This window comes from Chelmon rostratus, chromosome 1 (assembly GCF_017976325.1).
Source record: "Chelmon rostratus isolate fCheRos1 chromosome 1, fCheRos1.pri, whole genome shotgun sequence".
In the NCBI taxonomy this organism is placed as follows: Eukaryota; Metazoa; Chordata; class Actinopteri; order Chaetodontiformes; family Chaetodontidae; genus Chelmon; species Chelmon rostratus.
In genome coordinates, this window is record NC_055658.1 from 7,070,740 (window position 1) to 7,085,647 (window position 14,908).

Below are 14,908 nucleotides of genomic sequence, written 5' to 3' on the forward strand. Positions count from 1 at the left end.
CAAATGACACGACTGTTCGCATAACTTTGAGCAAAACTAAGGTCATTCTTGGAGAAAAGCGTATTCAAACTTGTAGATTCATACAGACCTCTACTTTTTTTTTCATTTCCTTTCCAGTGCTTTGTGAAAGCTGAAACCACCCAGTCAGACACCACTGCACTCGGCCTGCACTTGAAGACAAATCACACGCTGAGCAGGGTGTGTCAACTGTACGGTGGGCAGGATGTAGGGAAGTGTTTGATTGAACGTGTGTATTTGCTCTGTCCTGTGTTGTGCAGCAAACGGTGGGACCATGAAGACTGTGGTGGCCCTGCTGCTGCTCTGTCTGTGTGATCCTGGACAGAGTGACTGCCAGGCAGACTGCCTGTCCTGCAGCAACATCCTGCCCAAACAGCTCAGTTTCAACACCATGGTGAGCAGTCTAAACACACACACACACACACACACACACACACACACACACAGTGCAGATTGCACAATGGATAGAACCTTTCCCAAAAGTTTGGCATGTCACAGTAAGTAAAATCACAGGTGTAACTAATAATGCAGGCTGGCTCACAGTGTCATGGCTGAATGGGATGCTTCAAATCAGAGCCATTGTTATATCGGCAACACCTGTGCTTTTCCAACTACAGGTCAAAAAATATCTGCTGTGAAAAAAGGTCCATAGCAACTGTTTCTGTTGTGTATTTTGTCACAAGTGGCAACTTTAACAAATTGACACTTGTGAGTGAAAACAAATCATGCTATGAAATACCAGGTAGCAAATCCTCCATCCAGACAAAACCAGACCGACGCCTCACACAAAGCAGACCTCACTACGGGGCTCTCTTAATTTAAGAACCCCTCACCCCACCTTCCTGTATTCATCCCGTCCTCCCTGCCTCATCTTCACCGTCTCTGACTCAACGAATTACCCTTTGGCATTTGAGTTTTAATTTGTTGTAGCTAATTGGTTCCTGGGGATAGATGTGTGTTTCTCCTCTCAGTGGTTATGCCTGGTGGTTGTTTCTCCTAATGACAGATCTGCTCCTCAGACATGTTGGCAGGGGACACAGTAAAAGACATTTAAGTGCACATGGCTTCAAACATGAAACTCTGAGCTATTGAAAATTTTCTCCTCTGCCTTATCTCCATCTGTCCTCCCTGGCTAAAAGGTGTTTTGCTTGTAAATCAGTAAGGGACCAGAGCATTTATGATTAATCTGCTTCATGGAAACAGCAGATGACGTAAGAACACTGCTGGTGTGACTGGTGTTAATACTGGAAAAGGCCACCCATAGGTAACAAAAAATGGACGTGTGTGTGTGTGTGTGTGTGTGTGTGTGTGTGTGTGTGTGTGTGTGTGCACATGCCCTCTGAACCAGTGAAGTGGAAAATCTAGGTGAGAAATGAGCTAGAAATCCAATCAGTCATCTTCTGTCATATTGATCTTTGTGTTCTCTGAGTTCAGGACTTTCCACTGAGATAACCTGTAGCGTGCTAATTTTAAGGTACTTACAGTTTTACATGTACAGTAATCTAGATATTTGTCATTGATAACACTAATAAATGATGCAGTTAGCTTTAGATGTTCACCCAAAGCACACAACGTATATGTTTTTCTACTTCCAATTCCAGTTCAGTTCAAATCATTGACAGTTTTCATATGGAGCAGGTCTCGGCAATTCATCCAATAGTTGTGAACCCATGCATTCTGATCAAAGCAGCGGAACAACCAACTAACACAACTCACTAACTAACTAACTAACTGACAGACCCACCCCATCATCTCCAGAGCGAGGCTAAAAACACACTGAAGTCTGTCTATTTCACGATATGAATGAACTCACCTGAAACGACTGAAAATCAAGATGACCTCTTGTCTTTGTGTCTGTCAGGTGTGTCTCAATGAGTGCGAGGGAAACGTCTCCCCAGCCTTCTACCAGGACTTCTGTCGTAAGCTGCTGTCATCATCAATTTCCTCCCTTAGTGGTGCTGTGCGAAAAAGATCACAGGAGGAGGTGGAGGCCCTGTTTCCTGAGCAGGATGAGGAGCCGGTGGAGGGAGGTCTGCTGCTGCCCGTTGCATTGCAGAGGTTCGACCACGTTACCCGGGCATTCGGGGTGGACACGAGGGATCTGGGTGGCAAGGGCAGCCAGCTGAACAGTGCCTACAGTTCCCAGAATGGCCTGTCTCTTGAGGATGAGTATGAGGAGGAGGCAGGACAGGAGGAAAGGGCTGCTGATGTGGCAGTAAGAGGACAGGACGACGTAGGGCTTAGTGTCTCCAAGAGGTTCGGTGGCTTCGTCAAAGGGAGGCACGGCTACAGGAAGCTGATGTCTCCGGGGAGATCTTACCAGAAGAGGTATGGTGGCTTCATCGGCATTCGGAAGTCAGCCCGCAAGTGGAACAACCAAAAACGTTTCAGTGAGTTCCTGAAGCAGTACCTGGGGATGAGCACTCGGGCCACTGAGTTCAACAGCATGTCAGAGGACCTCACCCAACAGAACGAAGTTTAGAGTGCACCTTTTATCCACTGACATAAAACAATACCCTGGTGTATTTTCTCTGATCTTCTGTTTTATATTTCAATCACCAACATGTCAAACTTTAACTGGTGTCGCTGAAGTTGACCTATTGAATAAAAGTAAATATACAACACATCAACAGATTCAAAAGTTAAACTAAACCCACAAATCGCCCACAGGTTGTCTGTCCCTTTTAATCATGATGCAAATGATTTGCCTTTAGTTATCAGACCCTACTGTGTACATATTTGAGTCTAGTGGACTGGAGTTGAACATGTGGGCCCCTTGAACAGCTCACTCTCACTTACTGTGAGACTCTATAATTCCTGGCATCTTCCACGCCCCCTGTCCAGCTCTGGGTACCCTCAGTCATTCAGACCTCCCATTCGGTGCCCCAAAGCCACTTCCTGCTGTAAAGAAATTACCTGGATTAATGCAGGATGCTCATACTGTATGGACCTCGGCATCCATAGATCTAACGCACCTGAGCCTTCCACTGGCCAAGCCGGCTAACTTCCGGTTTAGCACTTTCCTAACTTGATGGGGATGAGATGATCGTTCGGCTCTTCTAGACTTTCCACATCACAGGATGGGATGGATTAAATTCTGAAAGTGAAACAGGTCATTCCTGGGGGGTTGGGCCTAAATGGATCCACCATTTTATAGCCGCTTCTTTCACCATATAAGTCTGTGGGAAAAAGTCTTTTTGGGCTAGTGTGCGTCATGTAACTTTGTAATTACACAGTCAGGCCACTATGTCAAATTGGATTGAAAGCCTGGCACACCTCCTGAGGGCTTGGCCCAAGCACTTATCTTCACTTTGGGGATTTTTGGTTGTCCCACAGTGATTTGCAGTAAAATATATCATATAATTTACTATTTAATGTAATCTGCTGGATTGCCGTTGAAATCATTATTGTTTTCCCATCCCCCGCTGTATCACACCATATGTTTTACCTATTAATGTCTGCACAGGTAAAAAGTGCTAAATCTTTTGTGGAGGCCTCTGGATTTGGGCGGGTCCTTAAAACCTCTAAGAACCTCTGTTATCAAGTGAGCAAGACCACTCTCTTTGTTATACTACCATCTTGTGGCAAAATCATTCAGTCTCTTTGAAAGGACAAAACCAGTATGTTTTCATGTTCTGGCATTATGGTTAGGGTGTCAGCAGTAATGTAAAGTATACTGTATGTGATTTGTGGTAAATAAATGAAAACACAGCTAAAGGTCATTGATCTATCACTGTGCCAAGACACACCTGAGATACTGGCTGGCTGCTATGGCAGGTGGGATGAAAAGATCTCTCCTTCAGTCTGGTGCATTGGCAAAGTGAAACACTACACAACATTCAACATTCATGCATATATGCTACTGATCTGTCTGCCAAACTAATGTGATGTTAATTTTTTTCTTCTTTAAGCTGTAATGATGTGAAATGTTTTTGTTGTCCACGATGAAAACTTGTAAATAGCTTAATTTAAACATGTCAATAAAAATAGTTTACTACTTCCTTGGTGGCTTGTCATCCAGCAACTGATTCTGTGTCTTGAGGTGTTTTGTTCTATAGTAATGGCAGTGGGGTGCTTTAATCTCTCTCTTAGTTGAATCCTCATGAATTTCTCACTGTCTAAATAGCCATTTCAGTTTTATGATTGCCGAAGCACAACTTTGAAAACAGGGCTCATTTTGTCCCAACACTACACACAATTCTCACAACCACACACACAAGTAGCAGAACACCTCAGATCACTTGCAAACACTTCTTTTTAAACTATAAAATAATTTATGAAAAAAAAACAAAAACATTTTGTCACCATATGGCACACACATGGTTCATAAGATGTGATTCTGTTTGAACCAGTTACACACTGCTGTGCTCAATCTAAAACACTTTGGACATTTCTACTTTTCTAATAATATAGTCGGGGTTTGAGTTTGTTCAGATGATTGTTCGAGTAAAGTACATGAATATATTGAATATATTGACCAAACACAACACACAAGTCCTACACTGCACACTGATGAAAATGTGTATTTCGCTCCACATTGTGAAATAAGTCAGTGCATCCATCCATTTCCAGGCTGCATTTTGCACTGAAAATCAGAGCAGAACATATTCTAAATACAGTAGAATATAGTACACAAACACAGCAAAAACATTTGTGGAGACAAGATGAAAAGAAAGGAAGAAAAAACCTCAGCATCACTCGACCTCTTGACCTAGCTGGGTCTGACCAAAGCACTTCATCCACAACACAGGATGTCCTCTGTGACAGCGAGGGAAGAATCCTCTTGGATGGTGAATCCAGCCTTGCACAGACCCGTTATTGGTACAGGAGACCAGAGACAGAAACTGGCTAGCAAACTACAAACCGTCTCTTTTAGCCCATGTCAACAAGTTAAAAATCTTGGTGTAACTTTTGACGCAGAATTGAGTTTTGAGGCTCATATAAAGGATGCTACAAGAAAGCATTTTGTCATTTAAAAAACATCACCAAAGTCAGCCAGTTTCTCTCTCAGGCCAATGCAGAGACACTTATTTATGCTTTTATTAGCTGCAGGATTGATTACTTGCTCTTCTTTCTGGTCTCCCTAAAAAGACTATTGTCCAACTACAACTACTCCAAAACTCAGCCACTCGAATGCTGACAAAGACCAGAAAGAGAGCTCACATTACACCGATTTTAAAGTCTCTGCATTGGCTTCCTGTGCCTTTGAGAATTGATTTTAAAATCCTTTTATTGGTTTATAAAGCTCTTAATGGTCTTGCTCCTTCATATTAATCTAACTTGCTTTTACCATATGAACCCAGCAGAGTCCTGGGGTCCAAAGTTAGAACAAAAACATACGGGGAGGCATCTTTTCATTACTATGCCCCCCGTCTATGAAATAGGCTGCCTGAAGATCTGAGGGTGACATGTAATATTAACAGTTTTAAAACAAACTTAAGACCCATCTTTTTAGTCTGGACTTTAACTAATTTTTTTTTATTTAATCCATTTTAGGTATTTTATTTTATTTATTTTATTCTATTTTATATATATAATTAATTTGTTCATTTTTATTTGTTTTTATTGTTTTAACATTTTATCCCCTGTGTTTCCACATTTCATTTCATTTCTTTTTAATTCAAGATGGCGTTTCCTCATTAGTTCATCATGATGTAACAGGAGTGGTGACTGTGTGAGTTTGTGTGCTCTTGTGTGTGGGTGTGGGTGTGTGTTGGCGGGGTGGGGGTGGGGGGGTTCTTCTTTATTCTCTTTATCTTTGATTGTAAAACCCTTTGTGCTACATTTCCTTTTTGTATGAAAACTGTGATACAAAGTTATTATTATTATGAAGCTGAGCCCTGACACTGTGTGCACAGACATACGGTTCTAGTTGCCTGTTAAATCCCAGATATTCAGGAAAAAAGCTGAAAAATTGTTTTAAAAAAGAACTCTTTTATTGTTTACTGAGATGGAAAGTTGGCTGATTGAAAAACAGAAGATGCAGTTGTGTAACTGTATATGCAGTTGTAATTCTGCCATCGTGAGAAAGCATGGCAAGAGAAAGGCCAGTGCTGAGGCTGCAGCACCTGAGAAAAAGTCACGGAGTGGCACCAACACCACCAACAACACTGACCCCAGGGTGGTGATAGTGGAGGATGGAGGGATCCAGAACGGCAAAAGAAAGGCCACTCCTCTGTTGATGAGTGTGCCAGGTACCCCTGCATGCTTCCCCCCAGAGTGGTTCGATTCTCGGGCATACTGGGCCTGTCCAACCACTGTTTATCAGTTGGGTGCCCTGTTCTACATGTTACTGGGGGGACATGGGCTGTTTAGCACCACGTACTTCTTCCACGGCTGCATTAAAATCAATCCTGCACTGTCTACAGGTATGATACCTACACGCAGGTATTTTCAGATTTTTTGGTGGATCTGCCCACTTTAACCTTTGATCTCCTGAGGAGCTACGGTCGAACTCTTCCTCGCCCCTTCCAGAGGCAGTCATGGACAGTATCAACACTGCAGCATTTCCTTCCTTACCTAATTGTATACTGAACAAATAAATTACATCAATAAATAAAACACATAAATTGATCTTCTTTTGATTTGCTGCATGCTGTGAATTTTAGGTATGTATATATGTTTGTGCATGATGATTTTTGCCAAGTTCAAAGCTGTCTGATTCATATAATGTACAGTATATCATGGATCAGCTAGAAACAGAGGTGCATTGTGAAATTAGCTTCAGAATATGTGTGTGAAGAAAGAAATTCATTCAGTTTGGGACAAATATGACCTTGCGGGTACTTGACTGTCTGACTATTTGCTGACAATATTTATGATTAAACCCTGATGAACATATAAAAATAACAACTGTCTATGAAAGGCTAGTCTTTCCAAACTACAGAAGAACCAACCATAAGCTGGAGACTGAAAGAGGTCATTTGATGACATCAACCTGCGGAGAATCAATTCTGTGGAAGTCAAAACAAACACATTTCTTCTGCATATCTCCAAATGATAAAAAACATCCAACAAGCTCAGGTAGCAGAACCCCGGTGTTGACAGAGCAAACAGAGGCATCATTAATGATTTACCACAATATAGAGAACATCACATGTTTTAGATCTGTGCTGAACATAAATGCATTAAGATTCTGTGATGTACCAGAATCACTGGCACTCCTAATGATCCTGTCACATCATGGAGTCTCTGTTTTTTTGTCAGGTATTTTTTGATTTAGGGTCCACTTAAAAGTCCATATAGTAGCATGTGACACCCCCTCCCTCAAAAGGTCACTCGGGTGCCATAAAAATGTTCTGTAGAAAGCGATCAACTGTCGACACACTGAACAAAGGAGTAATAAATGAATACACTGTGGACGCAGGTACATGTGATACTTTGTAAAGCACAACATGAAAGATCGATCCTCACAAATGCATCACAAAATGATTAATCAGCACCTAAGTGCTATTATCTGGTCTGTAAGTCAACACATGAAGGTGAAAAATGCAAGCATTCAGCATCCTTATTCATCTTCCTTGAACACTTGACCACTTCTACTAAGATTACTGAGAGTAAAGATGCTCCCTTAACTCTGATGTGCATCAGGCTTCACTGTCACAGTAACTCGTCTTTGAGCTGTGTGTCTCAGTACCCATTCCTTTGCTCTGGTTGAGGAGGAGGCCAGCAGAGAGGCTTCACTGCCCTCTTGTGGTGAAAAGATATGGCATTCATCCAGCTCTGTCAGTCCACCTCACGACAGGCCGTCCATGAGTCTGTGTACTGTGTGTGAGGGTGTCTGTCACATGGGGTACATGACGAGGTAGGAAAGAGGACAAGCGTGTGCAGCTCGAGGAAACTCAGAAGTTTCTATTCTTAATTCTGTGCTGTACCTGAGAAGCTGAATTTTGACATTTCTAATAATGTCTCTTTTTTGATGGGTTTGCCACATAAGAGTCCTGTAACATTAGAGACAACGAAAATATTGTTTATTGGAACAATCTTAGCAAGAACTTAGTTGGTGGGGTTCATTATCTTTTAGTTAAAGTAACAGGAACAGAAAAAAACACTTTTTTGCCATTATGGGGCTATGATAAGTTAAGCACAATCACATCAGAAACTATTTAAACGAAGATATTTTCTCATCAACACGGCCTGGGACGGTTTGACATACCTCGTCAGCTCTGAACCTCTTGGCTGCATCGGCTGGACTGAAAACCCAGCTCGGCTTTTCTATCCTCTCGTATGCGGCGGAGACCTTCACTCCCTCCTGATAGATCTTGGCCTGCTCCGCCATGCTGCAAACTGCGAAAGCACAAGATAAAAGTATGAGTGATAATGTCACAAAACGCTGCTCCATTTATACTGAATTTGAAAAAGAAGAAAATAACATACTTGTGTCAATGAAGGTCTTGAGGCTGATGTTCGGTTCTTGTGGGATGTTTTTAGCTGCTCCATCTTCAGCAGAAGCCTGATGTGCCACGAGAGCCACGGATGTGCTGATAAGCCCATCATCAAACTTTGCACTCCAGAGAGGATGAACTTGTTTATTATCTTTTATTTTTAATTATTTTATTTTTATATATATATTATATTATAGACCTGCCCAGGGTGTCCCCTGCCTTCGCCCAAGAGATGGCTGGGATAGGCTCCAGCCCCCCCGTGACCCTGCAAAGGATTCAGCGGTGTATAGATAATGGATGGATGGATGGATGGATATTATATTATATAGTAGGCCTATTATATTACATTTTTAAAAAACAATTCAATAAAAACACTGTGAATTGTGTTATTGTGGTGCAATATTTGCCAGGAGGGATGGCACAGGATGTCATCCTGTGTGATGGAAAACTTATAGAAAATTCATCCTGCTTTTAATTTAAGCTTCAAAAATATGATACTGCAACACACAGTTTTAGAATATGGGTTGCCAGATTTACAGATTTGCCAACACTGCTTAATGTCAGTGTAATTGAGTTGTTTTGGTGTCGTTCAACAACAGATGACCAAGTTAAACAAATGCTTTCTCTCCTGATAAGTTACAGAGTTTATGGTGTCTGGACCAGCGGAGATCTTCCAAATTAGCCAAAGTCCATCAACACATCAACAACAGCCTCCAGTAGGAATGTAAAATCAGAAAACGTGCATCTTTGAGAGAAGAAAATAGTCATGTTACTGGACTACAGGTGTGGTCTGATACAAAGCTCCATTCAGAGATATTTTCAAAGATTACCTATGAATTTTTGTGTTAAACATCTTTCATATTCCCCTTCTAACACAACAGACTGTCCTGATGTTCAGATGGAAATTAACTTCCATTAATGGTCAATCGAGCGGCTCAGTTTTGATTGACAGGTGTAAAGCACTTGTCACTTGTTTGTTTTCTTTCTGGAGAAAATCATCTCATGTGCTTTCAAGTATCAAGTTTGAAATACTTCATGTGCTGCTCAGGCTTCATTACAGGGGACTTCATATCTCCTTCTGTTTCGTTGCTGCTCATGTGGAGATGGAAGGAAATCACAGAGGAGACATATTGGCTAAAGAAGCCTTAAAATGGCAGCTCACTGACATACAACTACCGTTAAGTAAAGCAGAGTCATAAAACTCATAAAGGACTGTATGCACAAAACCTGGCATGAATGCTGGACTTAAGCTGGACTGTGAATAGGACTAAATCAAACACTCCACTGAATAAGCCAACACCTGACTGAACTATGGACACAAAAAAACAAAAAACATTTACAGATTGAGAGCTTTATGTTGTGTTTCACTCATGTGACTCTTAGCAGCACGTGGAGGTCTGGACCAGCTCTCACTTCATTTTCTGTTTCCTGACAGAAACTTCACGGAACTGAATATGTAATTTATGTGTTTTAGCTATAAAAATTAACATTAGCTTTTACTGCTACTACTGTTTTATTGGTGTTACTGCTGACGCTCTGGCTGATTCTTTCCACCCTGCAGGAGTCTTTCTTCCATGGGCTTTTGGATTAAATGAGCCTGACTGTTACGGACTCTGGGAAATCCATCCTTTTTGTTCCCAAACTGCCTGAAAGCTATGCTACTCGGATGGGAGCATGAGTCACACTAATCTTCAAAGAGCTGTGTACATGGCCTGCAGTCCTCACCAGCCACCTGCAACTTGAAGAAAAGGTTGACAGGGTTGAAGTCATGTGCTATGCCACCAAGAACCATTTAAGATTAATAGTTTTGTCTTTTTTTATTCTTGGCTGTACAGAGCATCTGCAAAGGCAGTCAGACTGTTATATTTTCAATTGTCAAGCACTAAAAGAAAAGTTCAGGGCATGAAATTAAACACCCAAAGTCAAAGAGTTGAGGATCTTATTGAGTTTAAAACTCGCTCAAAGGATTCAAGGTGTCAGGATTGTCTAAGGCTATACACTGTTTAAACGCGATCGATTTTGACTTCATCCAGTAGCTTTGAGGCCAGCGATCAACAATCGCCTTTGACCAATAAGCTGTAACATTAAAGCAATATTTTGGCAATACTGTCACACAGTGTTTCAGGTATGATTCTTTCTAGAAGCAGCAAGTACTTGAAGGGTTTACATGTATTTTGTAGTAATAGATACACGTGAAGTGAGTCAGTAATGGTCTGGCCCAGTCGTAGCAGATGTAGTGTGAGGGACCTCTTTATATTCTGCTCCCTGCGGGCCATGAAGCATGTGAAGCCTGCTTAGAGAGAGTGTGAATGAAGAGGATAGTGAGCGGTTAGTCAGTGGATCCTCTTCTTTTCAAACCAGTGATGCATGTAAACCAATCTTCTTGCCTTTGCTGCGTCACGAAGAATCAGGAACTGTGACTTTGTCATGTTACGTAGCTTTGCGATGTTGTCGAGATCCATAGAAGTGTTTGATGTGCTCGGCCATCTGATGATTAAAGAATGAAGTCTTAAAAAGTGTGGAGTCAGGAAGAAGGCAGTGAAAGTCCCTCAGCTCATACTGTCTTCAGTGATCTCTGCTGTGCTGAAATGGTTTAGTTTCCGTTTTCTTACTGTGGTTTTTCTCTAAAGGACTGTTTTTTCGCTCCCTTGCAGCCATGTTCCAGCACTCCTGCCACACTAAGGGAGTGATGCGTCACACCACGTACCCCTCTATCTGTGAAATGTAAAGCTTTCAGCTGTCAGCTAACAGCATCATGATGGATGAATGTTGAGACATTTTTGTTAATCCGGCCCTTTGTACTAAAGGCCATGTGTAATGAATACTTCCTGGAAATTAGTGGTCAGTGGCTGAAAACAGACTCATTACATCTGGATTTCTAGTCAAAAGGCAAAATAAAGGAAAAAAATGTACATATAACACTGAAAAGAATCCCTTTGATTCATTAATTGCTCTGTTATCTGCCACAGCCAAGCTGGAGCTCCCAGGCAGCTGTGGGTGGAGACATGTGGCGAACAGCAGTTTGTCAATGCAAGCACAAACTTGTAACTCACTCACAAACTCACAAATTCATGATCAGCAGGCTACAGATTCTCCAGAAAGGGGAGTTGTTGGACGTTGGCAGAATTCTCCACATACCTGTGGGTCAGGAATATGAGCAGCAGTTTAGACCTTCAGATGTAGACATGGCAGTGTTGCCTTTTCCACATAAAGAAACAAATAACTGCTCCAGTTATGCATGAACAATAGCATATTGGTTTTTTTTTTTTTTGGTTTTTTGCATGTACTTTTAAACCTGGTCTCATGCCTACAGTTTGAGAGGCGATCAGTCTTAAAAGTGCCACTTTATGTAGTTAAATCACTACTTTTGGTGGGCACTGTTTCCACAAGTAATCAAAGTGTAAGTGTAGCTACAGATGATTGGACAAAAGTAAAAAGAAGCAAATGAATAAATAAAACATGCACCGCCTGGCTGAGCGGGTTCACCTGGAGCTGGTGAAGATGGGCAGCATGAAGGACATGATGAAGGTCCACCTAGGCTCTGTCTTCATGCCACACGGCCTGGGACACCTGCCGGGCATCGACGTGCACGATGTGGGAGGATACCCTGAGGTGGGACCAGAAGACTTCCAGTCTGAGATTGAAGCTGTAGCAGTCAAAGACTCCAGACAGTAGAAGAAGAAAACACAGTGACACAGTGAGAGTGTAACAAAAGAGGCCAAGCTGCAGGAACAAGGTCAGGATGATTCACTTTATGCATCAGAGTCTAGGTGTAAATGTCTCCTTAAGTCTCAGCTGAAACCAAAACCAAGCAGCTTCTTTAACGTCAGCAATGCAGCAATAGAGGCTGCATTACTGTGAATACTGGAATATTGTGCTGCTTAAAGGACTGAACTGCAGGTTCAGCTGCATGTTACTGAGTCTGTGGTGAGGGAGCAACCTGGGAAAGTAGTGATGAATTTTATGCCAGAGCCATGACTGGAATCTTACTTCAGCCGAAAGTTTCCTGAAAATCAACACGACCAACTTTGTGACATCACTTTATAACAAGATCAGGTGAAGCTGTAGAGAATCTCCAGTTTAACCCTGTGGTATGAACCAAATTATTCTCAAATGAAAACGAAGCTCAAAAACACAGCACAAACATGATGATTAAATGTTAACGGAATTGTAACATCATACAGATATTCAAATAGCTCGTTCTAGGTGATCATTTTCATTATGACCTCTTCATGTACAAATAAGGGATTTGGATTGATGCTCATGCTTCTCCTCCTGTTCTGTTAATCTCACTCAGCAGGGAAGCTGGCAAGCTACCATAAATGATAGGAATGATGGACAACACTCTGAAAATAAGACCTAGATTGAACAAAAGCAGAATATTCCTTAAAAGGTTTTGGTGCAGTTTAAATGGAGGACTTGCAGTGAAAATCTTGCCCCTCAGCCCTGTCGTCAGCGATGACTCTTAATTCTCAATGACATCTCACCAACAGACAAATTCGACCTCAATAGTCTGAAAAAATCTTAACTCAAGGTCCACATAACCTTTTCCTGGCTCTTGTAACCATGTCTCAGGCTTTGTTAGTGGATGTAGTTGAATGGGGACGATTGATCATGTGATTTTTACCTCTCACTACTTTAAAAGTGAGAATTTATATCTGTGCCTTCTGGTAAAATAATTTTTTGTCTATCATTTAATACTACATCTAAATCTTATATGGTCTGTGCATATAAAGCTGTGAAAATGAACTGCTTTGTTTTTGTATTTAGGCTTGGTATCAGTGAAAACGGTACATAAATCAGTACGCTGGACCACAAAGTTTCTGTGAGCCAGACGGTCACTAGAGGAGACCTCTTGCCCTTTGATAGAAAACATTTCCTCACGGTCTGTGGTAATGAAGCAGTGTTTATCATCTGTTTATTGTAATACCGCCTTTGTCCTCTAGATGGGTGACTTCACTCAGAGACAACATGTCCTCGTCCCCAAAGTGATGAAGCACACAAGGGAAGGTACGCTGGTAAGTGTACAAATAATTAGTAATTTTATTTATTTCAGAAATTCTCAAGAACACTCCTCATGAAAATCAGCTGTTGAACACTGTCAATGTAAAATAAGGCAAATACAGACGTTTTATTGCTTGCAGTCATATGTTGAATACTGAGAGATTCTAGTATTTTAGTTCAACTCTTCTTGATTTTTTAATTGCATGCTTGAGACACCCTGAACTTAAACATTGATAAATGTACAGTACTTGTGGATCAGAGGTAAGTTTATCGTGCGTGGAGGGAACTGATAACATATGATATAAAACAGCTGAACACTTGAGAGGTACAGTGTGCAGGTTTTGGATGAAACAGATATAAAGAGTGATATGTCAGAAGAAAAGGCCGGTTCATAAACAAGTTAATAGCTGTAAAATACTGTCGTGATTTATCCTTACAATGAAATATGAACAATATTTTATTGACACTATATTTCCAATGATTTATCAGGAATTGTACGATTGTGGAATGATCCCCTCAAAGAATACATTAAGGTTTTTGACCATCTGCGTCTACCATCCAGCAGGCTGTGGAATGCCTACATTCAGTTCAGAGGCTGTGATTGGTGGAAAGATAGCAAAGGTTTAATCTCCGCAGCCAAAGAGGGGCCACCGATAAACCGGTGTCCTCCCTGGGGAGCCGCACAAATAAATAAAGAGGTTTTTTTTCTCTTCTCCTCACCATCTGAGAACCCTTAAAAAAAGACCTTTATCATTCACTGTGTCCTACATACATATACAGTATATACATACATATTACAAAGGCTGCATTTACACCTCATGGCTGTGGAGGCACCGCTTAAGTAATCAGAAAAAACTCATCTGCGCCACAAAGGATTCAAACTGCTTGGAAAAAGGGTGTTGATTTTTCATAGTCTTCAGTTTGAAGACGTTACGTGTCTTTGGTCAACAAAGTGGGTGTTAAATAGCTGATTATAGGTAAGACTTCATATGACACCATGCCATGAATCTGAGCTTTGTAGTGAAAAGAACCATATCAGAACATATACTTTCTACATACAGTCCATCTTAAACAGTTTACAGGGGCTCTCCTCTTCATATCATGTAATCCACAGGAGTCATTATTGGTAAAAGACAGTAGCAAACATCTCCTCTTGACACAAAAAAGATGGATTCTTTATATCAAACGTTGTGGTTAAAACCCATAACGCTCATTTGTAGCTTCCTCAGTTTGCTACTGATCTCTCTCACTCCACCAGCGCTCTGTTTACCCAGTGAGTGGATTCCTGTCCTCCACTATTCCTCGGTATTCCTTTCATTTCTGTCTCCAAATGAGCCAACAGAACTGTTCCTTCTTCAGTTTCCATCCTTGGCAATCAAAACAAGTGTCCGTTTAAGCCAAGGTCCAGCCAGTTAACTCCCCCGGCTGGCCCAGGAACAGAGTGCCTGCAGCGGGTATCGCGTCTGGCCCAGCACGGAGCTCAGGGACCCCGCTACAGAGTG

General features: G+C 41.5%; 1 protein-coding gene across 1 annotated transcript; it reads left to right on the forward strand.

Annotated features, from left to right (window-relative positions):
- Window positions 1–292: 292 nt before the first annotated feature.
- pnoca (prepronociceptin a) lies at window positions 293–2,500 on the forward strand. Its single transcript, XM_041942766.1, has 2 exons — window positions 293–412; window positions 1,880–2,500. Exons 1-2 carry the CDS (start codon window positions 293–295, stop codon window positions 2,498–2,500), a joined length of 741 nt encoding a protein of 246 aa, XP_041798700.1.
- Window positions 2,501–14,908: the final 12,408 nt, after the last annotated feature.

Coding starts and splice junctions, on each gene's coding strand:
- pnoca (XM_041942766.1), top strand. CDS start 293: ATGAAGACTGTGGTGGCCCTGCTGCTGCTCTGTCTGTGTGATCCTGGA. Junction 413..1,879: donor AGCTCAGTTTCAACACCATG/GTGAGCAGTCTA, acceptor TGTGTCTGTCAG/GTGTGTCTCAATGAGTGCGA.